Here is a 26,354-nt window from a genome sequence, read left to right on the forward strand (position 1 = left end):
ACCATTTGAAACAAAGTGGTAGCTTAAGAAGTGAGCTATAACATGATAGAAAAATAACTCTTACATGAATAATGATTTACATATCAGATTATTAAATGAAAATCTATCAAACTATCATTTATTGAAGTAAAAAGTCTATCTGCCCTGTTTCTGGAAACATTTTGCCTAAGGGAAAAAATTCAAGCCTGGGCAGATAATCAGGATAAGGTATTTGAACACTTAAATCCTGCTGGAGTCTTCAAAGTAGGTGTTAAGTGGTGCATTAAATTTGTGCTGTTTCTTCTGAGCAGGGTGAATTTACTCTTTTGTAAATAATGGGAAAAGCATTTTATAATAATTTGAATCCATGAATAAATGTAATATATTAAAATTTCTAAAGTACTACCACTAAATGTTTTTATACATAAGCCAAATGAGCAAAACAACCAGGCCTGAAATTATTTGACTGACCACAGAAAGATAATATATAATTAAAATGACAACTGCAGCACCAACGGATGGGATGAGAGAAAGTGACATCACAGATCTCATATAAGCTGCAAGCACATTATTAGATCTAAACCTGGCTGCAAAATGACTATCTGCCCATGGGATTACCTTTAGGCATTCAGAACCATTGTTTCATTTACTGATAGAACAGGGATGATAACAGGCTGCCTTTGCTTGTCACATTGTTTTTTGGTCTTTCTTTATTCTTCATTCATGTTAGCTGCAGATGAGAGGAAGACAAGCTTCAGCTGAATCACTTTCACGGAGCTTTTCATTGTTTCAGTTTGTTCCAAAGGTGCTATTTTTTTTTCATTTTCTTTTAAAAAAAATTTTCTTCCTCCCCTCGCCTTTGAATTAAAAAAAAAAAAGGCACTTTTAATGGTGATAAAATTAATGAGGAGTAAAAGACATACACAATGTACCATTTAGGAATATGGCAACCTAAGGAATACCCATTGGTCTAATGCAGCACAGGGAGACCGTAAGATTTCGCTTATAGCTCCCATTATTAGCACAAAGAACCAGTAGCTACCGGTTATATCTCAGCCTCATTAAAATTCAATGCCAAAACTCTGACTGACTTCAGTGGGTACGTTTCATCATTTGAGACCTAGGACACAGGACGTAATTCTCCTTCAAACGTGGGGCTATCTGGGACACTTAATCTCTATAGATTACATTTCTGCATTAAATTGGACACAGCTGCATTTTGATGTGTTTCACATACCATTTTTATGTTTCTGGAAAATTATTAAGTTGCTTATATCTGTAACAAGACTCATGTGCCACCTACCTAAAATAGTCAAAATTCTAAGAGCACGTAATGAGATGGGCAAAGAAAAGGGAAAAAAAAGGAAGCTCCAAACTTTCCAGCCGTTTGTAAAAGCCATGCTAATGATGCTGAGTGACAAAGGGGACTTAATGCGCTCTCAAAAATCTGGTCCTAAGCGTGCAAATCCCAGCATTTGAAACAGTTCCCATATGCCAATTTTGCAAACTAGGCAGAAGTCCTGGAGCAGGTGGGACCACAGCCAGTCATGGACTCATGCATACACTGTTAGGGTAAACACGGACATTGCACTTTCCTCCACACTGCCCTATTCCTGTGCAGCTACTGCCATGTGTCATCTCTCACAGCACCTCCCACACTCCCTTCCAATTTAACCTGAAACCTCTGTTCTATCCGCCACCAAAACCTGCAAACAGGCTGCATACGCAGAGAATGCTGCCTCCTACTCTTGTCACTACAATTTTGCTTTTCTTTGTGTTTTCTCCTAACCATTCCTACCTGACGTCCTTCATCTTAGTCTGCAGTTTCACGGAGTGACCATCTCTAGTATAGTGAAGGATTTAGCTCATGATCGATGCCCTCAGTGCTACTGCCACAGAAATACAATGCATTTTACTAATAGTAGTGAATACATTAACTTGTTTTAATCCACATTATCTTTTTTTAATTTTCCCTTTTATCTCTTTATAATTGATATACAGAATAGACTTTTTATGGAGACCCATTTGCATAAATATTTTATTCAAAACTCTCCATACATACAGCCACACGAATATGTCATTAGAAGTTCACATTGGATCTGTGAACTAGAAATGAGGTGCCTGCAAGCAGCTTAGATACACCGTCCCTGTTAGAAAATATTCCTCCAGCACTCAGCCTGGGACAGGAACCGTGTTTATGAATCATGAATTGTTTGCCGGCAGTCAGTGGGGTTTACAGTCTTTTGGATGAAAACAAGGATGGAGACAAAGACCTAGAAGTTGGTTGGGGGAAAGACTCATAAAGGTGGGCTGAAGGAAAGACAAGAAGTGTGTGGTGATAAAGCACAACAGATACAGAAGTGAGGTTTCTCTGCAGAAAAAGTCAAAGAAAAAGAGCAGAACATACAACACAGCAAAGAGCAGCAGTATCTTTGAAAATCAAATTTTTAAATGTGTCCTAGATGTAACGTAGGATAAACTAAAATCAATATTTCTCCTGAAAGGTGACAGCTGTGAGTCTACACTGTGAGAAGTTGGGAAGATCCATTCTCACCTGTGCTGTTAACACATCAGAATTGCTCTTCATCTCAAACTGGTAAGAAACATTTCTTATATTTCAATATTAAGAGCTCCGTAACATGTATGTTGTAGTGTGTTTCACATCGATTGATATGTAGGATTTGTCTCAGTTACCTTTAAAATGGAATTCTCATTGATATTCTTTGTTTCTCAGTACATGTCCATAATTAAGTGGTTAACTTATTTTTAGAGATGTTATGTGCACTCTGCAGTAAAGAATAGCCCAAAAGGACAAGTAGACCTGAAGAATTTTTGTGTTACAGAACTGAATCACATGCCTACATTCCAAATGCTTTGTGTATCTAAAATAGAGAGACTTTCATAAAAATACATGTGCCTTCAGACAGTTCATAAAACAACAGTGATTAAAACAAAGCAACAACAAAACCCAGACCTGCCTTATGTCCAGACAAAAGAGAAATAAATGGGTAACAAATTATTTGCTAACAACACATACTGATTAGTTTGCATACTTTAGGCAGAATTTACTACTTTTCTCTTTAGCCATCCCAATATCAAGCGTCTGCTCTTAACCAAACATTCAGGTTCTTTCCATTTTCAAAAGCAGTAGGAACTGTCACAGGACTATATAAAACCTGTCTCAGCTCCTAGGTAATGACTGGGTTGAAACACTCAGTGGGGGCTCCCTTTTCTCTGGCCGTTAAGGAAAAGTAGCATAGACAAAACACCTGACCTCAAGATGAGAAAAAATTTTACAGAGTGAATCCTTCCTTCTGGGTCTAAAAAGTGGATTGAAAAGTCATCCCAGATGTAACATTTTCCGCATCCTTGTTTGAGCAGAAACACTAAGAGAAGCATTCTTTCTTGTAACATGTTAAGCATTCTGCATCAACACCAAGCCTGGTTGATGGAACGTAAAGCTAAAAATGAACAAAAATTGTTTTGACTGTTCAAACAGACTGAGTTTGCTTTTTCAACTGAGGCTTATGCCACTTCAATTTTTTTCCTCAAAATATTTGCTTATCCATATATTTATCACAGAAATAGCCTTACCTCAGCTGCATCTTGCTGGTCTCTGAAGACAATTGCATTTTTTATGCTTTGGATAAAAAATCCATTTAGTTCCTTTTGTTTCTTGTTTGGCAAAATCCGAAGCAATGGGACCATTATGAATGGGAAAGAAACTGTAAGAGATTTTAAAGAAGAAAACAGACTGTAAAGGCACATAATATCCTCCTCCATTAATATTATAAAACTCGTCAAGTGGGATGTATTACTTTTGTGAAACCTGTTTTTTTCCTCTTTCTTTCTCCCTCCCCTTCTTTTTCTTCCACCCCCATAGGCTGGTAAGGGATTTTCTTTTAGAAATTCCATGTTGGCTGGGACTCCCCTACCAGACAGATGCCTTCCAAGCTTGCTTCCACAATGCCTCAGGATTTCAGTTCAGCTTCTCGATGCCACCACAACACAGAGCCACCACAACAAAGGGGAGAATTATTTTCCCTGCCTACTCAAACAATTACATATATAGAAGGCAGGGGATCTTGAACTAGCCTAGCAGTTTATGGCACTGATCCATGAAATTGTGTAGTAGTCATTCTCACTTACAGTTCTCCAATATTAGGATACTCATTTGCTATTTTTTTTTTTCTGCTTCTCTAAACAGGCCACAGACTCTGAAAGTGGGATGTGATCACAAGGATGGTCTCCAGTCCATTGCCTTTATAGTCAGGAACTAGAAACTTGAGTGAAGTCTTGCATCTTAATAAACACCTTGTTAACTTATGAACATCTTAAGACTAACAAATCAGTCATCAGAAAGCCCCTGTGCTGCCAACAGGGCAATGTAGTGTGGAAATTCAGACCACATAACATAGCAGCAGAAAGAGATCAACCAAGGAATCCAGAACCAAACCCTACAGAAAATTTCTTTAATGAAGGGCATGGTCTTAGGCATATAGGGGCACATTTTTGTCCCTTCAGAATTTTGTCACAGATCACACTTCGCAATCAGGTTAAACACTAACCCCAGGACATTTTGGATACACAATTCCAGAAGGAAACAATTCATGTGCTACTAATACAGGTGCAATCTGTAATGCCAGCAGGATCAGATGGGCACAGGAAACTTTGCCACTGTGCCACCTGACACTACTGTGAGCAGGTCTAGATAGCAAGATGGTAAAAAGCTCAACCACCTTGATTATTCTGTGGCTTCCTCAGCTACAATTCTTACTGCCCTTGCATTTAACAAGGCCACCATCATCTTGAATCTTTAACTTTCATGTCCTAGAATCAAATGGCTTTATACCCCATTCTTGTGTTCCTTATCCACCTGAAAATAAATGCATTCTCTTAATGATAGCCTGTGCTAGCACTTACCATCTTTATCATTTATAGCCATCAGCCAGGCTGCTGTTGCTATTCAAATAAGAATTTACAGGACTTATACTATCTGCTTATGCTCTTCCAACTCTTTTCTTTAGTCAGTTATTAGCCTACTGTTGTTTATGGGTGGGATTTCAATCTCTACCAAGCAGAGAGCACAAAAACTTTACTCTCAGGCTCCAAAGGGCAATTACTCTGTTTTAATGCAGAATTGTATTAAAAGAGATATCGTAGAAACTACAGGTCCCAGAAATCTTCCACTCAGATCAACCTGGAGCATTGCTTTCCCAGACTCTCAGTTTCTGGAGGAAGTTGCATGAATAGTAACGAGAGTTGTAGAACATATGGTGGAAATCTCAAGGGTATATTTGGCCTGTAGGTTGCATTCTGAACACCTTGAAATTAAGTCTTCTATACATCTTCCTGCTCCTGCTTCAGCATATTTTGTAATTTGAGAATGACTTTTAGAAAATTACCATAAATAAGTAGACAAAGGTAGACTATACTCACGGATTAGAATAAGGAGAGGCTTAAATAAAGACATTTCAAAGAATGTTCTGCAATTCTTAACGAAGGGGTCATCGGGATTCTTCTGAGAATCCACCTCAGTACCAAAAGCTACGCTACCAACGACATCCAAGGTAAAGCAGTTGTAACACCTGCATTGAGTTGGAGAGTGATAAACCATTAGCTACAAATTACATATCTGTTAGTATCTTGCTTCTACAAACATCACATAACATTAATTTTTGTCTCTGATTTTCTTTTTGCTTTTAGATTTGAGCTTTGCCAACAGAAGATGTTTCCATCATTCTGACAAATGCTGGTTCTTAACAATGATGACCTTTTCTTTGCCTACAAAGTGAACATACTTTCATACCGCTCAATAATTTCACTAAAAACATAAAAAAGAAACTATTTCATTTATTACCTAGAAATCAAATGCAACAGGTCAGAGATTCATAAGCATTTTCTTAGTATACATCCTAAAAAAGATATAATTTCTTTCTCATTTTGATTTGCAGAAACCACAGCTCCCACCAGTCCAGTCTAAACTCCCAGTGACAAGAGGTGATTAAGTAAAATTTCCTGTCAAGGATTTCCTTCATCTTGATAGCTCCTTTATGATGCAAAATTGTGGTCAAAACCAAGAGGAACTGATACCATGTGAAAACTGTATCTCTGCAGAGGAGCAGCAAATGCTTTGAGAACTACAAATGATCTGTGGGCCATGATCTAGAAACTTCAGAACTTACTGAATCTCTCCTCACTTATCTGACCATCTATCCAGTTGTGTCATCATCTTTATTTCTATTGGGCATTAGCAGCTATATTTAGTTTTGAGACATATGGACTGAGAATGCAAAATATTCTTCAAATTTGATTCTTCCGACCTGTGGCCAAGTATGCAATGAGTGTTCTTCTATGTTCCCTTACAAAAGGCTAATATCAAATTCTCTGGTGTTTTAACCTGAGTGAGCATGTATTAAGAAAAGGACAGGACTCAGGCCCCAGTGTATGCTGCATGTACAGCAGCATGTAAAGCAGCATTCCTAAACTATGATCTTTGGGCACTGTGATTCTGATGACACCAGAACAGATTTGGAAGATAACAACAATACTGCCAAGTTAAGTAACTTATTTGGGTTTTCAACTCTTATACAAAAAGAGGCATTATTGGAAGTTGAAATGTTAAAAGCAGGGGTGCAGCAATAAAATAATAATTTCAGAAGCACTTAATTCTCTTTTTCAGTACCTTTGTGAGGTAGATAACTGAACTAAGTTTTGAGTTGCTGGCAAAAACCGAAATGGCTGAAGAAAATTAATGTACAAGACAACAGGAGGTTGCAGATAGCTCAGCATGACCCAGCAATGTGCACCTGCAGCCCAGAAAGCCAACCCTATCCTGGGCTGCATCAAAAGGACTGTGACCAGCAGGTTTGGGGAGGTGATTGTGCCCCTCTACTCCACTCTCGTGAGACTCCCACCTGAAGTCCTGCATTCAGCTCTTGGGACCGCAACATAAGAAGGACATGGACCTGTTGAAGTGAGTCCAGAGGATGGCCACGAAAAAGATCAGAGGACTGAAGCACCTCTCCTATAAGGACAGGCTAAGAAAGTTGGAGTTGTTCAACCTGGAGAAGTCTCCAGGGAGGCCTTGAAGCAGCCTTCCAATACCTAAAGGGGGGCTACAAGACAGCTGGAGAGGGACCTTTTACAAGGGCATGTAGTGACTGGACAAAGGGCAGTGACTTTGAACTGAAAGAGGGCAGATTTAAATTAGATATACGGAATACATTCTTTACCATGAGGGCAGTGAGGTGCTCAACAGGTTGCCCAGAGAAGTTGTGGATGCCCTGTCCCTGGAAGTATTTCAAGGCCAGGCTGGACAGGACTCTGAGCAATGTGGTCTAGTGGAAGGCATCCCTGCCCATGGCAGGGGTGTTGGAATTAGATGATCTTTAAGATCTCTTCCAACCCAAACCATTCCAGGATTCTATGATTCCATGATTTACATCCAAAAAATAGCTCCCAAGGCAATTCTGGGAAACTGCAGTGCAATGAGAATCACATTTATAAATGTCAAACCTGCTGAAATGGCACTATTATAAAACAACCGGAAGATCGTATTCTGAGATGGTCAACATCATTCATTTATACTTTCAAAAGGTCTTTTCCAAAGTGCCTCTTGAGAGGTGAAACCCTATCATGGATCAATAGGTAAAAGACCAGGCAAAGAAAAAGGAAAAATGGAAAAAAGGGAAAAGCCTGGAAGGACTCAAAAGGTCAATTTTCATTAGAGCACTAGGGTAACTGTAATGTATCTCAAGGTTTCATAGCATCTCTGCAGAAATTTAATAAAGAGATCTCTGTGCACACACATACACTTGCGTGCATACCCATACATGTACTTGAAAAGAGGTAGATGAATCGTGGGTAAATATCTATTTCTTTAGATGACACAAAATTATTTGCACTGCTCCAGTTTAGGGAAAATCATTATCAACTTCAGTAGTGCTGGCCAAACCAGCAAGTGAAATGTATGCAAAATAGTGCCTGTTAGAAAAAATGAATTTGAACTACTCATATGCCATACGGAGTCCTGCAAGAAATGCATCTGCTTAGAGAAGGGGCTAGACAGTGTTGTGAAGATTTCAGTGAAGACCTCTGATGAAAAAGCAACAAAAAAAGATAATAGGATATTAAATGCATAACAAATGGGAGAAAGCACAGTATGGAAAATATTAAAGTGTCATTTTATAAATCAATGGTGCATTCTCATCTGGAGTACCGATCCCGTCGTTTCACAAAAGGCTAGCATGCCGTTAGAGGGGGTTGGAAGGAATGTGGTAAGAATGATTAAGTGCTAAAAAAACTCGTGTAAAAAAAGCAAGAGGGTGATGGACTAGAGGGATTTGATACTAGATCAGTTTCTTTATTTGTACATTATTGGCAGGCTGTAGACAGTGGACTGGACAGGGACTGATGCGGCTTTCTTTTCTGCTTCCAGCTGTTAAAACTTCATTAAACAACAGCTAGAAATACAATAGATGCTTTTCCAAAATTACTTTTCAAGTATGCAATGGCTGCCCCCAGGAGAAAAGGCATCTATCAGACACATCTTCTATTAAACTATGATCTCCACTTGTAAAAGAAAGGGAGGGGGAAAAAAATCTTTTATACAGTAAGCACATATTTAAAATAACTGCTAACATTGACTTTTTTTTTTTTTTTAATCTGCTACTAATTTCTGGCATGTTGAACATACCTCTGGATATCAAAAGCTTTGCCAGAATCTGCATAGACTTTCAAGTTACACAGCAGGACGTCACAGGCCTGGTTTATTAGCGGTGTCATCTAGAAAGGAACACATTGTATTGCGAAAAACATTAAAAGGTTAAAAAAGAAAAAAAATCAAATTAGTTTTATCCAGAAGATGGGACAGAGCTCTCAGGATACTCTGCCGGTGTGGTCAAACACTTTTGCACAGTTAAGATGAAATGTTGGGACTGTCTGCTAAAAATAAACGTACACATTACAGGGATGCCTTTCTCCAGCTCTGGGCCTAAACATGAGAGGCCCTGTCGCTTACCTGACCTTTGGTTCTTGCTCACCTGTAGTTATATACATAAAGAGCTATCAAGCAAAAACATTCTCTTTTTAATCACTCCCTGTTTCAGTCGATGATTTATCACAATCCATATTTACAATATATTACATTTAGGCTACACATGCTCCAGGGCAGAAGGAATAATATTTTCCATAGTTCTAAAGTCCAATAAAGATATTAGCATGAGAGGCCCAGAATTTCCATCCTGTTGTCCCTCAGTTTGAGGGATTTAACCTGTACATTAGAAAAGCGCCATGTATACCACTACAAGTTACTGTAAGCAAACTGCTATTGCTACCTGAGGAAAGGCTTTTATGGAGTGGTGATGCCATTAAATGGTAATTCATGTGAATTTATTAATCTAATGGTTCTTTCCTGTCACCCATACATGATGTTCAGGTAGACTTACCCACAGCTTGGCTGCAGTGAACAGTGCAATAGTCTCGTCTTTAGGACTTCATGGAAACCACGACACAGGACATGATCGACACCTCATTGAAGTCTCTCTTTAACTTTTTGCATATGAAAGGCATTAGACACTTGCCTTGATTACACCTACTATGAGGGGGCAGAGGAAGTGTGTGGCAGCAATCCAGCCATGACCCTAAAGGCATTACCTGCTATGGCTCTTTCTCCGTATTGACTGCTGAGAGAAACTTATAGCCTACAATTTGATACCACAGTCTTCCCTCAACAATTATGCCAAGCATCAGCAGACATATGCACAGAAACCTGCCTTTCCTTCCCGAAAAACCTCTTTCAGCATACGGATGTCAACAAACATGAGAACAGACTTGCCTTACTCCTCTGACATTCTTGTTACCAAAAAAGGCTTACTACAGCCTCTCAGCACACTCCGAGCTATGCAGCCTGCCCAGCCAAGTCCATTTTGCTTGGCACTTCCACCTCTGAGAAACTGGCATAACACTTTGTGCACAGGCATGTTGCCACCCTAACACATGGGCAAGACTCTACGCAGTCAGAAGGCCAATGTGGGAGCAACCAACATGTTTTCCAAAGGCAGAAGTCTGAGGAATGTGTCTTGCTGTTCCCGAGGCCCTGTACCTATATGGGACAGAGCAGGCTGCCACTGTTTCATTTCAAAGCTGGATTGATTTGGGCTTTGCCACAGTCTCTCAATACAATTCTGAAGCCGGATTAGTATTTGGTAAAAGTAGCAGTTATGTGTTTGGGAGATGCATACCACGTTATGTGGCAGTTTTCTTCCCCTTTTGGCTTTCTAAAGAAAGTCCCCTGCAGTGAGCTTCTTCTCAAATGGTTCAACAAAATTAACACATTTCTGTTCAACAGATTGAACAAGGGTGAAATGCTTTATGAGTCTCTGGGTCCAGCCCCTCCAATGAACTGAACCAGTCAAGGAGAACAAAACAAAAATCCATATTTTAACAGGTATGTTTCATAAACAGATGGTGATCATTTTGTATTTTCCTTTTATTGCCTTATTTTCTCTTTTATTCTTCATCACATAACCAGACCTGCAACCACCCAGCTGGTTGCTATTGCTTTCCAACAGCTGGCAGAGATGGCAGGGACGCATATGTCTGGCCAGGGCATCTCAGAGCCCCTCTGCACTTTTCACATACCACTAGCCTTTCAAAATACCATTGCAATTCATTTCTAGTTGTAAGATACTTTTATTAGTGAATCTAAGCATGCAAAAGGGGAGGGGGGCATATGGATCTGATTTTATTGTTAGTATGATAGGACACAGTCATATCAATGAGACAATTATTTGCATATGAAAGCTATGGGGGATATCTACTCAGGAATCTTGGATTAGGTTTGGGTTTTTATTCCCCTGAGGGACACAAATTAGTCCAAGATTGCTAACTATAATACAAAGAACACAGACTGAAACTTTCTCAAGTCCCTTAACACTTCAAGTCTCTGTTCAGCTGTCAAGAAAAGTAGTGTTGAAAACTTTGAAAACGGGGACAAAACCACACATGTTGATTCGTACCACCCTGGGTATCACTAACTTCTTATACATTCTCATTTGCCAGTCAGAACATAAAAGCTGCATAACCTGCCTGAGTTTCAGTTCTTAGTGGGTAAACAAACCCCAGCTGCTCTGTGTTCAGATTGGCTGAGAGTAACAGGATGAAGAAAAATCTAAACAATATGGTCCCTGTAAATATTTGATCTGCCAGTTATCTAATAGCAAGAGTAGCCCAGAGTCCAAATTTCTTTCTTTCTGCCAAAGAAGAGCATTTGGGGTTAGGGTTTTCATGATGCCAGGGGCTTTGCTGTATAAATCCTGCCAGCATGCTATTTGGCACATAACAACAATTAGTTTCTGATTCTGAGTATGTACAGTGCATGGGGATGTTTGCTCTGTTCAAAGGCATCAGAGTCACGTTCCTCTAGTTAGATGTGGTCCTCAGTATTCACTATTATTATTTCCCTATCATTAGCACCCAAACTATAAAGTAGAAGGCTGGAACATATTCACTCTAGATAGACACACTGGAGACATTACTGTTCACATACAATATGCAGAGGTCACATTGGGCTTCTTATCCCACAACCTGGATGAAATATCAAGGGAAGGAGAAGGAAAAAGAACACATCCCTAACATAAGAACTGCTTCTGTACCAGATTTCAAGTTCCTGACTAAAACCAGGAAAAGAGTGGAGTGTCAGGAAGACGTCTGTGAGAGGATTTGTTTCCATTAGCTCACAGTGGGGTCCTGCTATTCACAGGCACAACTTAACAAAAGGAGCAACTTAACCAGACACTGACTTGTAGCTCAAGGACATGCACAGTTCACATACCAGCTTCTACGTTAATTATCTGCTTTGTCTCAGGTAAGCATACTTGCTTTGCTGAGTGTCAATAGCAGTTTCTGAAGACCCTTCCAAAATGCCTCTGAACATCATGCACAAGCAGAGTAAGAGCAAATCAAGGAAACCTCAATGGTTGGACTGTCAGATCTTATGTCCTAGTGAGGTCTGGAAGATCTGCGTGCCCGAGAGTGACACTAGAGGATTTTCCTGCACTGTTCTGCCATGTTATCACAAGTTCTGCTTTGTGTCTCACTTAGTTTGAAAGAAAATGCCTCAACACAAACTCAACTTTGCAAGTTATTTAGGACAATGCTACATTATGTTGTGCTCTCTTCTTTAATTTTTGTGTTCTGTTTTGTTTTAATGGTTGGTTAATGGAGGAGAGGGATTCCTGGCATACTGATAGGAGATGACAAGACTACTGCAGCACCATCAGAATAAATAAAAATCAATAGGTTTTCTGCTGGTGTTGGCTGTAAAAGAGAGCAAAGCTATTTATCAAGTCTGACAAGGGGTCCAGAACAGCAGGATCATCACAGGCACCGCAGCAAAAAGAAAAGGAACAAAATAAGAAATACTAAATAGGGAATCAAGATTGGTACAGCAAGATCACTAATATATCAGCTTGTTTCATTACATAATAACTGAGGAGAGCATGACAGGAACATAGGGAAATGCATCTTTTACTTAAGGGCCTCCAGGTATTTTACTTCACCAGTTCCTCATGAATTACATCTTGGATCAACTTTCAGCAGTTGGTATTATTCCTATTTAACAGATGAAAGCCATTACATGCACAGAGAATTTAAGTAGTTTCTGCCAGATCACCCAGAGGCAGTCAATGGCAAAGCTGCAAGTGAAACTTCTTGGGTCTCCTGCCTCCTGTCTCTCATTTCTCATTCTTAGTGCTCCCAGAGCAATGGCACCATGAGGTCCATTCACAGGTCACACTGGAAAGAGCTTATTAGCAGATCTGCTACCAGCCGTAGTGGAATCTCATTTGAGATGCTACCAAATCTTACTGCAGGATAAAGCTTAGAAGTCCATTGATTTATGCTATGCTCACCATTGTAGTGTTTGAATGTAATGTTATCTGGAGCCAAACCTTCCTTGGTTGGAATGGACTGCTTTACTAATCTTTACATACTTGTTAGAAAAAGAAAAATAAAAAGGGAGAACATACAATGTGTAGAAATCCGTAAAAGTAATAGTGAAACAATGCACACTTTTAAAGATAAATTCAGGAGACATAGAGAGAAAGATGGAGAAGGTGCCAGAAAATCTTGAAAAATGTTAGGAAAACAGCTCTCTGTGTACACCCAGCAATCACTACACTGGCTACCCAACAGCTCCATAACCTCTAGTTTCAGTTAAATGCTTGTAACTGTGCAAACTACAAAATTTCTGTGATCAATTTTCCCGCTTTTGGTGACTGGCTGTTGGAGATTTTTGCCAAACTGAGGAGAAATTCGTCAAGTTTAGTGAACTTCTCAGTGACACTACACCGCTTCCATGGAGAGATATGGGCAAAGTACACCTCTGTCCCCAGCCACAGGAGCTAGCTGCCTCTGTGGGGCATTGCAGGTCAAACCTTAGCAACCTAATTTAGCTCTGTCTTGGATTTTGTCCTCCAGCAGCCAGGCCAAAGAGTGGATGACCAGCTTTTTGTTACTGCTAGTGTTGAAGCTGTCCTTTGGCCTAGTAGTAGATTCTTGTGTTTCTGAAATGGAGATATCAGGAACCTACATTCAACTCTCCAGCCCTCTGTGCATCTTCTGTCTGAAGCAATTGCTATGAGAAGCACAAGGAGTTGTTAACATTTATTGCTCTGTCACAGGCTAATCACTCCCAGTTCTCTCAGAGTGTCCAGGCAGACAAAGTCTGTGTTTGAAGCGGCTCATCAAGGGGAACCACTGTCCAAAGCCATTCGGGAGGTCTGCAGTCTCTCCAGCATCACTGGAGAGTTTGCATAGGGGAATGAAGGCAAGGCAGACATCCAGAGGGTACACAGAAGAAGATTTTAGTGTGGGACTTTGTCAGAGCTCAGATCTCTGTGGAAAGAAATCAGTGTCTTAGGAGAAGAAATAAGGAATGTGTCTAGCAGTATTTATGCATTTATGCATAAAACAACATATCCAGGTTCTTGGCAATAAATAGCAAAACTAGCTTATTTGTAACTCCTTTGAGGTAGAGAGGAAGAGCTTATTAAAAACAGGATGTCTTCTACATAACTCTAAATACTCTGTAGTATGACCAATACTAGAATATAGTATTTTTATTTTCATGCTGCTGTAAAGGTTCTGAGAGAATGTGAAATATGGGAGAGTTAAAAAGTGAGATCATAATTAAAGAGCATTCATTTCCTTTGAGAAGGGTTGGTATGGCTTCTAAATTAAGCAAGAGCAAAAGAAGCACGGGGGCAAGGACTTAAGTTGCATTAACTTCAAATCCCAAGACAGTTCAAGTACTTGGGCAGAAAATGAAACGCAAGACTGAGGAGTGCATTCATTCAAAAGAGGTTCTCAATCTCACCTAGAGTTACTGCAAGCATCTCTGTGTAAGGATGGACGGTCTTCTGTTGGAGACATGGGACAGAGGAACAAAGTTGGGCCTTTCAGAGAGACCTTCCTCATGCCTCATTTTCCCACTTTCCGTAGACTTGCAGGAGAAAGTGACCATTTCCAGGTCATCCTGAGCCCACGCACGATCACTCACCTTCCACAGAGTTTGGAAGAAGCAGCACAGGGAAAGCTCATTATCAGGCTAAAAATAAAGGTCTCAATTTTTGCATGTAAGACAGCTGCCAGGCACTCCCCAGCTCTCTATTTTACCTCCGACTACTATTCCTACATCGCAGCTCTGCCACCAAGCAGTGCAAAGTGAGCACCATGACTTCTCCTCCCACTTTGGTTTAATAGGTCAAAACCTGCAAAAACCTGTGGCTGCCCAGCCCCAAAGCACAAGGCCTCCACCTGCTTGCCTTCATCGCTCTCCTCCATCCAGCCTGCCTGGCTGGTGCCGGCAGAGGTTGCTCTCCGCAAATCGAGGGGAGCGCAGCTTTATCTTTTGTTAGTCCGCCAGCCAAGAGCTGATGACCTGCAGTAAGGCAGATTAATTTCTGCTAGGAAAATGCAAAACTCTCCCCACCACGCCACGAGCAACTAATCTCTTGCATATTTAAACATCCTCGCCTCGCTAAAATTTCACGATGGAGCCGGTGACAGAGCAAATGTCGAGGCGCATAACCAATGGCATTGTCAGTCGTGATTAACCAGCATCTCCACCAGGCTGGCAGCCAATTAGAATTTACCATAATAAGGAGGTGACAGCCAGCGTTGCTAAGCGACCGCTGTCTATAGAGCTGGGAGAGCCAGACACATTTAGATGTTACTGTGGATTTCGACAGTGGCATGTCAAGACAACACAAGCGTCTGCCCAGTGGAAAATTTTACAACCCAGGACTGGGCATCAGAGTGAGGCATGGTTCCCTTTCAGAATAAAATACATAAAGGAATAGGTGTGTTTTTTTTCTGTTGTTGGGGTTTCTCCCTCCTCCCCCTTAACCTCCCCCCGAAATAAGACTTTAAGCAGTCAATCATTTAACTGCGTTTAATTAAGAGGTATCGTGTCACTGGAAGAGGACTTTGTTACTGGGTAATGGGTTCCCATGGCTAAGTAAATGCTGAGACATTTATAGGAAATTAGCAGCAGGTCAGTGCATAGACATTTATTTTCAGTCAGAGGTATTTATTTGGCAACGACATTATGTTCCAGTGACTTATTTTATTATATGAAAGGATTAAAGAATAAAAGGAGGAGGGGGGAAGGAGACAGAGAAATGAAAATAGACTGACAGCAGTTCCCGTGTTAACGTGAGAGCTGCTGACTCTGCAAATCACGAAAAGCTATGTTCCAACTGGGAGCAATAATCTTTCCTGTACTTTAGCTTACTCCTAACAGGGCGGGGGGGGAGGAAGGTGTAAGACTCCTTTCTGAGTTTGCTACACTTTTATGGACAAACTGGTTTATATAAAGACAATGGATCATATTCTCAGACGATCTATTCTGATTTTCACCAGTGTATGACCTGGACTACTCTATATGTATGCTCAACTGCATGTGCTCCTCAGGTCTAAATAAACTGGCACAAAGTAGCAGTTTTTTACATGTTCTTAATATAGAGCTATATGAAGTAGATGCTTGTATGAAAGAAAACAATTGTGTCTTCTAAATTAGGAGAGCAACACAGCATACATCTCACCTCTTTCAGTTTGGTATCGCTAAAGGCTGGAGTCAGGAGGCTCCGGACATACTTCCATCTGTCATCACGAAGACAAAGGATGCTGTCAAGCATTGGCTTGGAAACCAAATTCGGCTTCTAAGTCAAAAGAAAACATGATTCAGTTTTAATACAAATGCAAGTGAAGCTACTTGAGACTCTGAAACTTGGAAAGACTGGTCATGAATGCCATTGTCCCACAATGCTGTCCTACAATGAGAGAGGTTTGAGTCAGTCCCAACCACCAAGCTAAACATGGCTGAGGCTAGAGAAAACCTCTCTTTTCCTGCACACATTTCCTCTTGGACTTGCAAAAAAACCCCAGGGCCAGTCCAGTTACTGCTTGCTCAGACTGTTCTGGTTCTGCCATTCCTGGTGTTCTCCTGAGATTGCCAGTTCTCCTTTGCTGAACCCTGGCTTCTTTCCTGCCTTTCCAAGGTGACTAGCAAGAGGACCTGTCAACACTCCCTCTCTGTGCAACATGAGTGCCAACGCACTGCACGTGAGTGTCAGTAGGGGACACGATTTCTGGTGACAGCTGGTATGTCAGCCTGTTACACGCGTTTTAAAAGTCTTCAGAAAATACGTTGATTAGAAAGCAATTCCTAGTCCTCACTCTATCTATAAGGTGCACTCTCACTAAGAAGTTGTGGTCTGAGACTCTTAGAGCTTCAGCCTATAGTCAAACACGGTAGTTTGAAGCGCTGCCCCATGAAGTTCTGTACCAAGAAGGCGGCTACGGATTTGCTAAATTTTAATCCCCATATCAACTCCAAAAATCTCTATCCAGAAAATTGTGATATTCACCAAAGACTGAAGGGATAAAAAAGATGAAAGAGGAAGTGTGTCAGAAAACAACACAAATACACCTGGAAGAGGTGTCAGGAGATGCCCAAACCCATAGCAGAATCTAATACAATTTCAGTTATTGCCAGAGGATGTTTCCTAATTGTTCTTGAAGGACTCCAAAAATGGAGATTCAATACCATCCCCACGCAAAGTCTTTCGTTATTGGACTACTTTTATGATGGTAGCAGGATCTCGCTTGCTGGAAATTATGGTCTTTAGACTTTATGCTAACACAGGCACAGAGTACAGGTTATTCTCTCCGCTTTGCAGCAGCCCACCTGTGCAGAAGGCTACAATAACAACTAATCATATTGCTGCCATCTAGCCCAAATAACACCAATTCGCTCAATGCATATGTATCAGGCGTATTATCTGGGATCATTTGTTCAGTCTTGTTGCTGTCCCTCTGCATAGTCTTGTTAATTTACATCTTTCTCAAGGTATAGTCCCTGTGATTTAACACGGTACTTCAGCAAAAAAAAAAACTTCAGGGGCTGTGAAGAGCTGACAATTTACCTACACTGGTCTTCTACTGCACTTCCTTAACTTGCCTCCTTATTGGAAGAGTTTGCACTTAATATCTTTTCTTTAAGGAGCTGCCAGCTCTCCTTAACACCTTTTTCCTTTACACTTGCCAGAATCTTGCTCTACTGCATAAGCCTGTAAAATGCAGAAGACTATTTTATATTGCAAACAGGCTAATGGGATAGTTTTACGTTCTCAGTGTAGTAAGCTGATGTCACTGAGATGACACCACAGACCAGTTCTGTGCAAAGATGAGCTGTTTTAAAGTAGAATACGTATCAGGATATCAAGCTGAAGGAAGAGACTGACTCAGGTACTCTCATCAGATGACTACTGTAAGATAAAATATGGGCACTTTTTAATGTATACATAAACTATATTATTTCATGAAATAACAAGAAACACTTGGGCCAGGCTGTCAAAGCTGAAGTGGTTTGGACTGCTTTCTCTGAATATCCTCTTTAAAAAAATGATCTGATTTCTAACTTGTCAGTAGGTATCTGTTCTGAGGATCAGGAGTGCAGCTATAGAGACCATCACTCACTGGAGTGCTGCCTCATTTGTTACAGATTTTCAAGGCATAGTAGAAGAAGAAGAAAGAGGTTCCGGACAACTGGAAATGATCGTCATTCTTGGAGAAAGTACTGTGTGCTAACCTCTGCTCCACAGTTCTTATGTGCTGCTAGGGAAGCACTTTACACTAAGTCTTGACTCAGTTGGTCACCAAATAAGTATTCCTTACGTCTTTGGTCTTCAGTTTCAAGCCCTAAGGCCTAAATTGCAGACCTCCTGAGGACTCACTAATGCCACTGAAATCAACAACAGAGACTGTGCCTTGATCACACGAAAAGCATTAGGCCAAGAAATCAGGTCATTGAATGGAGCCCCCAAATTAGCAAACATTCCTTGACCTGTGCTTCAACCCCCCAGCCTTCAATTCTGATTTATAAAGTGGAGATATCACATCACCTCCTCGGAACTGCTAACAATACATTAACATTTCTTAGGCACTCAGAAACTACAGTGAAAGAGCGGAATAACAATTCTCACAAGGAAATGACTGATTTTGTCTTCCAAGCAAGGTTTGAATAGTGTACAGGAAAAAAAAAAAAATAGAAAAAGGAAAAAATTATAGGGCAACACTTGGAAAAATATTTTTCATCCACTCCTAAATTGAAGGCTGCCCAATCTGTGCACTCTATAAGACAAGTCTCCTTTGGAAGACAAGGCTCCACTTAGATAATAACAGATGTGATATAAATCTAACTGCACTTGCCTTGAAAGCAAAACCCCTTCCTAAAACCAAACATTCACCCTAAAAATTGCTCCTAATTGCGTAAAGACTGTATATAGTGCATTCACAGAGAGGGGCCCAGTTACTGAACAAAAAGCCTGTTAACCATAATGCTATAACTACGATGCTAACAATAGTATTGCCTTTTTAGCACTCTGCTTCATGTCAGTAATGCTCCTTTAACATATTTCTGGTGTGTACAGTATTATATACATATAAACGCTGCAAGGAAGGAAAGACAATTTTGCCCATAAATTATTTTACTCTGTCTCTTTAAACTGGGAACACAAAAACATGTTTGTGTTTATTGGAATAGCATCAGCGTGACTGACAGTGTATAGCGGATTTCATTTATCAGGTTTTCCTTATCGTTCTGCAAACACTTTCCTCCTAATTGCATAACCTATGTTGCAGGTTCATACAGCAGGAATGAAAATGGATTTGGTATGAGAATGAGCCTGAAGTATCTTAGTGAAAGATGAAGTGTCACCTCTCTCCGAATGGATGAAGCGCTATCTGAGCACTGTCTGAGATTTCTTGAGCCTATAAAAAACACTAAAAAAATTACCATGGAAGGCAGCTGTAATATTTTCAGGGGTGGGATTTTGGTTTTTGGGCAGGGAAGGAGGTTGCTTTTAAGTCAAATGCAATGAGACTCATATTCCATCTAGAATTATCTAAATACCCAACAACTGCTCTGCACTTCCTTCTCCTGTGTAATCAACCATTTCTGACCACAGAACAGTAATGCTGCATGAAAACTACTGGCAGCATGGTAATCTGCTGCAGCATACCTGCAAGTGCTACTGAGTACCCACAATCACAAACAGAAACAACAAAGAAAATTGGAGAGATTTTCTTCCAAACAAATCCTTTAAAAGAGAGAACAGAAAACAATGTTTGCAGATGAGCAGCATCTTTGCAATTGATGCAAGAATTCCCTCCCCATTAAGCTGTTCCTCAGGCTGACCCTTCAGACCCAGTTATTGGCTTGTTTGTCCCTGAGTCAATTTGGCTTGCTGTGTATTACTCAATAATTTAGGCAAGCGACTCTCCTCTGGCTCTGAGGCCAAGTGGTACAGAACACCTCTTGTCATTGAAATTAAATCACCTTCCCAAAGAGAATGGCCATATCCAACCTGCATATGGTCATGGTGCATGTTCAGCTCCTTAACTGTGCCCAGACCATGCTTGGGGGACAACTAATCAATTCAGGACAATGACATGCTAAGAAGCATGTCAGTATGGACATCTGTAGGACCTACTCATGCACTAATAATCTGTCCCTGTTTTATTCTGCAGTATAACTGTAACCTTGTGTGATTCATGAATCATTTGCTCCTTTTTTGCATTTGTTATTAGCAGGCTAGACTGAACCTCTGGCAGTCAACAATGACTGCCTGGAGCAGAAGGAAGTGTAGCAGCACCGCAATACTCCTTCAGAAACCTTCTCTTCTTCCTTTGGTAGAAAAATAAGGATGTACGTTTGCAAGCAGCAGAAGAAAATTAATGCTGCCACGCACTCTTAAAATATGCTGAACAGTTGATTCTTCAAAGAACCTAAGGGGCAACTCTAAAGACTTTTAAAACCCTACTGACTCCAAAACCTACAATATAAACCATTCACCTCCATAGAACCAGCTGCTAATCTACTCCACATGCTTTGACAACACAGCAAGAAACGAAACTCTATAAAACAGGATCTCAGAAACCTTGTTATCTTAAACTTAGACTTAATCATAGCCTGGTAGTAACAAAACCAATCAAAAAAGATTTACTTCTGCTGGAGCCAACCCACAGTGCTGAAAGCCTGGTGAGATTCAAATAAGGAGCTAAGCTCTAGAGCACTCCAATTCCCAAATCCTAACAGTAACTCCAACACTAACTCTGGCATTAGTCACACCAAGCAAACATTTGCCTTCATATAAGTCCTCAGTTTTCTTCTAGCCCTGCAGGCTTTGCAGAGACCAGCTTTAACTTGAATCCCATGCCCAGTCTCCCCTGAATTCTAGCCCTAGTCTCAAACCTACAACCTGTGCTAATGAGACCCGTTCACTCACCTCCAGCCTGTCTTCTGTACCCGTGAACACTGAAGTATCCAGGGCTATGTCCAGCTGTAGGTTCACCCCACCGCTGCCCTTTTCTCTCCTTGGGGAAATTTCTGGGTATATTCCCAAAACAAGGGGTTGTCCTTCTCCCAGCCCTCAGGCATGCCATGCAGTATCTGCAATAGCTCTAGGAGGAATGGGTCTGTCTGCGCTTTCTGTCCCTGGGTGAGCTCCAGAAGCGATAAGTAGGCAGCAGCACTAGAACATCAGTGGGTTAATTTGTTCATCTTCTTATTTTCAAAGAGGGTTGCTGTCCTTCTTTTGCTAAAAGTGCACTTGTGATTACATATTGCCATCCTGCTTTAGAAACTGCATTTTAAAATTGAATTTAATGAGATGAAATTTAGTGAAAAAAAACCAGCAAGAACGTGAGAAAGTTTGTCTCACAAAGAGAAGGCTCTATCCCCAACCCTCAGACAGGAATTATTTGTAAAATCTGTTCATAAGATTACTTGCTCAAACCCACTTGATCGACAGGTCATCACCACCATTTCAGCCAGCAGGTGGAACCAGTAGGTCCATGAACTGCTCAGATGGTATTTCACCTAGCTAGTGGCAGAGGCATGACATTTACAGATCAACATGATGTCCTACTGAAAAAAGAAAAATCTTACCAAGTCTGCAGTAAGTGGATCATGAAAGTAAGAAGGCAGAAGATGCCTCCGTATATTAGCTCTAAAATTCCCTGGTGGTAAACTGATACAGTATATTTCTTCAAACTTGCTTGGTGTTTTGTAAGAGGAGAAGTCATGCTCCACTATATCTGTGTTCATGACAATCAAAGGCTTTGTGTAATGGCTTCTCGTTGAACCACGAGAGCACTGTGTTGCATGTGGTTAAAAACAAAACAGAGCTGGTTTATGTCATATACCCTATAGTTCATTATCATTTCCATCTAGCAGGTTCCTGCTTACACAGATGTTATAGCCACATCTCTGCAAAATTTGTATCACTTTTCTCTTAAAAAAGTCATCATCATATTGGAGAAAGGCCCAACTCCTTACCCAAAGATCACAGCCCTCATGGAGGATAAGGCCTAGCACATCCCACTGAGCACTGTGCCCCAGTGTAGGAGACCACTGTGTGCCTTCCACTCATATAGCACTGGAGACGGTCACTACACACAGGTGTGGTCTCTCCCATAGTAGGCTCACTGTTCATTTACCTTTCCAAAACTCCATATATAATCCTCAGATGCCTCACACCCTGCACTGCTGCTCCTGGGTGGCTGAAGTGAGTCCTCCCTTGCCTATTAAAACCATGTGCACACACATTTCTTCACAAATGTTTTCCCCAAAACCCTCCCAGATCATCATTAACCCTGCTGATAGTCTATTACACTTGCCTCTATAAAACACCATTTTAAACAAGCCTGATTTTAATATCCATGATTGAGAAGGTATTCTTGTGCCTGCAGAGGGAAACAAAAAAAATCACCAAACTACCTCGAAAGAGCCTAAGTTGCTTTGTAATTTCATAAAAGTGTCTAGTTTTTTGCCTAATTTGAAACCAACATGCTTGTGGAGAAAGGGATAAAATATCCATGAATTATCTATTTCATTAAGCTTTTAAGGTTCTCCTTGGTCATTAAGATACTTAAAATGAGTGTTAGAAGGTAGAACTGGTTTCAGTGATTACAGTAATTGTCTCCCACTCTACTGTATAGCTCAGACTATACAAAAACACAACTCCAAGCCCATTCTTTTGTTGTCAAGTCAGGATCTTCAGCAACTGACTAATGGCTACTGTTCATCACTACTCATAGGAAAAATGGCACAGCCAAGACCAGCTTACAAGTAAATACTGACTTTTTTCCTGTCTGTGGCAAGCAGCCTGGAAACATCTGTTCTTGTCTTTGCAAACATTCTCTTAAGTCACGGTTTTGTCAACAGAAACCAAAGCGAGTCCTTGCAATGAGGTAAATATAACCATTCATAAATGCTAAAACAAACACACATGGCCTCCTGCAGTCTGACCTACACTGATTCAAGTCACATATCATTCCATTTGTTGGTCTAAGCAAGATCAAATTAAGTCAACGCCTTCATCAGTTTGCATATGGGGGCCAGTTTGCACATTTGGGGTCAATACAATCAACCTAAAGAAAGAAAGTATTCAATGTCAATTAATTAGGAGTTTTGGTATTATGAACAAATTCAAGTTGTACTAGAGAACCTGTGCTCTATGCACAGTTTCTGCTGTGCTGAGAAGCATAGTTTTAAATACAACATTTAAATCTACTTTACAGCTAACGTAAGTGGACTTTTTAATGTTGGATTAAGTCACAAAGCCTTTCTGTTTATGCCCCCTTTTCCTAAAGGAAAGGTTGAGGACCACAAGGTTCCTCTTACAGTTTGTAGGGAGATTTTGGAGAAAAACAGTGCCAAGTACCTTTTGCTACAGATATATTCCCATATTTTCAATAATTGGTAATGCCTTTTCAATAGCAGGTAATGCCCTTAAGAACCTGGGCTAGACCTTTCTATTACATAGGAACATAATATTCCACAGTTTGCTCATTTAGAGACATCACTGCAGGACCCTTGGAGAGTCTAGATAATACTAATGGACACTGTAAGTACTTAAAGTACTTACACCTGCCGTAGTCCTGACCCAAATGCCTTGGGTCTGCAGCTGGGTGCCTCAGAAGAGGATTCACCAAAGCTGAGCACAGAGTTGCCCAAGCTGCCATGACAGCAGTACATGAAGAGTCTCACACCACCCTAGGGCCCCACCACCATCCTTCCCATGGACATCATAAGACAATGTGCTCCAGTAGAGAGGCCACTACAGCTGTGATCAGGGATTACTTCCTTTATTGCAACTGAATAGTGAAACAAAGTCATGGTGGTGACTCCCTTTCATAATGTTGCTGAGTTAACTGAGACTGGACTTACAGCATTCATTCCCTTTGTGAAATGTGCTACAATCCAAGTCCCTCTCCAAGGTCTGTTTATATAAAACTATCATTAGATAAAGACACATTAGTAATATTTTGTAGTAGTATCTGAAACCTTGGCCTCTGTGATCAGCAATATATTTTAGTAGTATATGAAACTTTGTCCTCCCTAACCCAGGTGACTCCCCCCTAAGGCCACAGAGATTCACTAACTTGTCAACCATTAATACCAAGGACTACATGGAGTGTGGAGTAGCTTCAACACAAAAGGCTGCTAGCGCATTTTCCCCAAGAATCACCTATAGGTTGCTAGGTAGGGCAGTTGCCAGAGAGATCAGATGAGCACTTTGGAACAATTTCCAGGAGAAAAATGCACTAAAGCCTTTTACGTGCAGTCCAGGCAGCTCCCCTAGAAGCTAGGAACTGTACTGAAGAGGGCCAGTTCCACCACCTTCTCTTGTGACTCAAAGGAACATGCTTGCTGCTGCTACTTTTTATTCAGAGCCTGAATCATCTGCCAGTTTCGAAGGTACCTGTGATGTCCATCTCTTGAAGCATCATATGTCTCTAGGCTGAACTTGAGGTAGGTCTCAAAACCGCTAAGCACTTCAGCACCAAGCTACTTTTGACAATGCTTAAAAAAAAATGCAGGTGCCTGAAAAACGTTGGTGTTGAAATTACCAGTTGTAAGGGACTCAATACACTTTCAAGCACTAGGTATGGCTGAGCAAAGGGGCTTTAATCTATATTTTCAAATTAAGCTCCTTAAATGGGCATTAAATGCTTAAGACTTGCTGATTACTAGCAGAGGCAAGCTAGTCAGGTGAAGGGGAGACCTACCAATGGCTTAGTTTAGAAGTATTACTTGTACGCAAAACTTTTTCAGAGCAGAGTACATATAAAAAGTGTATTATTAATGTATTTCATATTTTATTGACAGTTTTGGTTTGACCTCTTTCACTCATATGTTGTAATATAGTTATAAAATTATTAAAAGGCCCTTCTAGCTTAAAATCTCAAAGCACTGAGAAACACTAAAAGTAAACAAGTTAAGTTATCTATGACGAAAAGCTGAGTCTTTTCAGAGTTTCTATCAGTCTTCCAAGTTCCCATACAACACGTAAAAGTTGTTGCCTAATGCCCTATTTCCTGTGTGACAAAATCCTGATAAACAAAATATACTTTAAACCATCATTTGTCTAATTTGAAATAGAAGATTTGGAATCAGTATTTCAGACTAATAATTTCCAATATGCACAAAACAGCTAAAGGAAAAAATATTTTATGATTTTTCCCCCAATGCCAAAATGAAAATTTGAAAACAGTGTCAAACAATGCAGATGAAAGTTTGCTTATGAAGATTGCTCATGGTTTTCCAAAAGACAAATAGGTTCAAAATGCTCTTTAAATAAAAATACTGGAAGAAAAGAGCTATTAAAAATTAAAAACATAGATGCTACTTCCAGCTCAGGAAGTCAGCCATGGATGGTCAGATGTTAGGGGGTTATTCTATAGGAAATACTTCTCTGCACTTGCCCTGTTCTTCTGCCCTTTCCCTAAGCATCTGCTGCTAACCAGAGACAGAGCACTCCCTGGCCAAATATGTCTCTTTTTATGTTAGCTTTCCTTTGAATGGTCATTCAGAAAGAAAACTCCGGGTCATTTGTAATGGCAGCACAAGCTGTCAACAAATCACATTTGCAATAACTGCTTAACTGAAGAATTCAAATTCCCTGCCTGCTACTTCACAATTTCTTCTAATTGCATTAAGTTCATATTTATTTAATACACATCAGGGAAAAAAACAAACTTTGTGTATTGAGATCTCCACATCTATCTGTCAAAACACTAATGCATTTTCCTGGTAGTAGTAGCTGCTTTCGTTCCTCATTTACTTGTCCCTCAAGAAGAGTTAGGCTATAAAATTTTGTAAGTAGTTGCATAGCAAACTTCCAGGATTTTATCTTCCAAGATTTCACATTTGTGGTTATTTGTCTGGTTCCCATCAAGCAAAAACAAGTAAACCCTAACTTATCAAAGCATGTCAAAACATGCTTATAATGTTTATATGAAATAACGTTTGTTCATTTGACTCTCACAAATTAATTTGAACACATTGAGAATTAAGTGTTTGTCATAAGACAATTTCAACAATAATATAGTCCTATTGCATACAGATAATATTACATGACTTATCACAAGTTCCCTGGAGATGGTAATTTCAGTAAAGCAGTCTCACTTCCCAAACAACCTGTAACCAGACTGTTCCTCACATCTCTCTTATTTGATTTCTTCAAGTCTTCAAGGAGTGCAGCTAAAATGCTCCTCTGAGTACCAGCAAGTACCTTGTTCAAAATAAATTAACAGTATCAGCCACTTTTGCATTCTCAAACATATTAGGCTTGTAATAGCAAGCAGTGCGGATTATGAAGCGTAAAGCACATCACCATATCTTGTCATCTTAAGAGTTCTAGGATAACACAAAATTTTAAAACAACCAAAAACCCCACAGATTGGAGCCCATGCTCCAGAGCTCACTGGTCCCTTTCTTGAAAAACAGGCCTCCTTCAGGT

General features: G+C 40.3%; 1 protein-coding gene across 12 annotated transcripts in view; it reads right to left on the reverse strand.

The window, feature by feature from the left end:
• TBXAS1 (thromboxane A synthase 1) overlaps positions 1–26,354 on the reverse strand; it is a 249,428-nt gene that overhangs the window by 86,544 nt on the left and 136,530 nt on the right. For 10 of the 12 annotated variants that reach the window (XM_065037883.1, XM_021284649.2, XM_065037848.1 and 7 more), the window contains 4 exons: positions 16,089–16,205; positions 8,678–8,766; positions 5,419–5,567; positions 3,574–3,704 (listed from right to left, as the gene is read on the reverse strand). In XM_065037883.1, coding sequence (XP_064893955.1) covers positions 3,574–3,704; positions 5,419–5,567; positions 8,678–8,766; positions 16,089–16,205 — 486 coding nt within the window. The remainder of the gene's footprint in view (positions 1–3,573; positions 3,705–5,418; positions 5,568–8,677; positions 8,767–16,088; positions 16,206–26,354) is intronic. The other 2 variants (XM_065037866.1, XM_065037895.1) reach the window with 1 other exon arrangement.

Source organism: Columba livia, chromosome 1, assembly GCF_036013475.1.
Source record: "Columba livia isolate bColLiv1 breed racing homer chromosome 1, bColLiv1.pat.W.v2, whole genome shotgun sequence".
Classification (NCBI taxonomy): Eukaryota; Metazoa; Chordata; class Aves; order Columbiformes; family Columbidae; genus Columba; species Columba livia.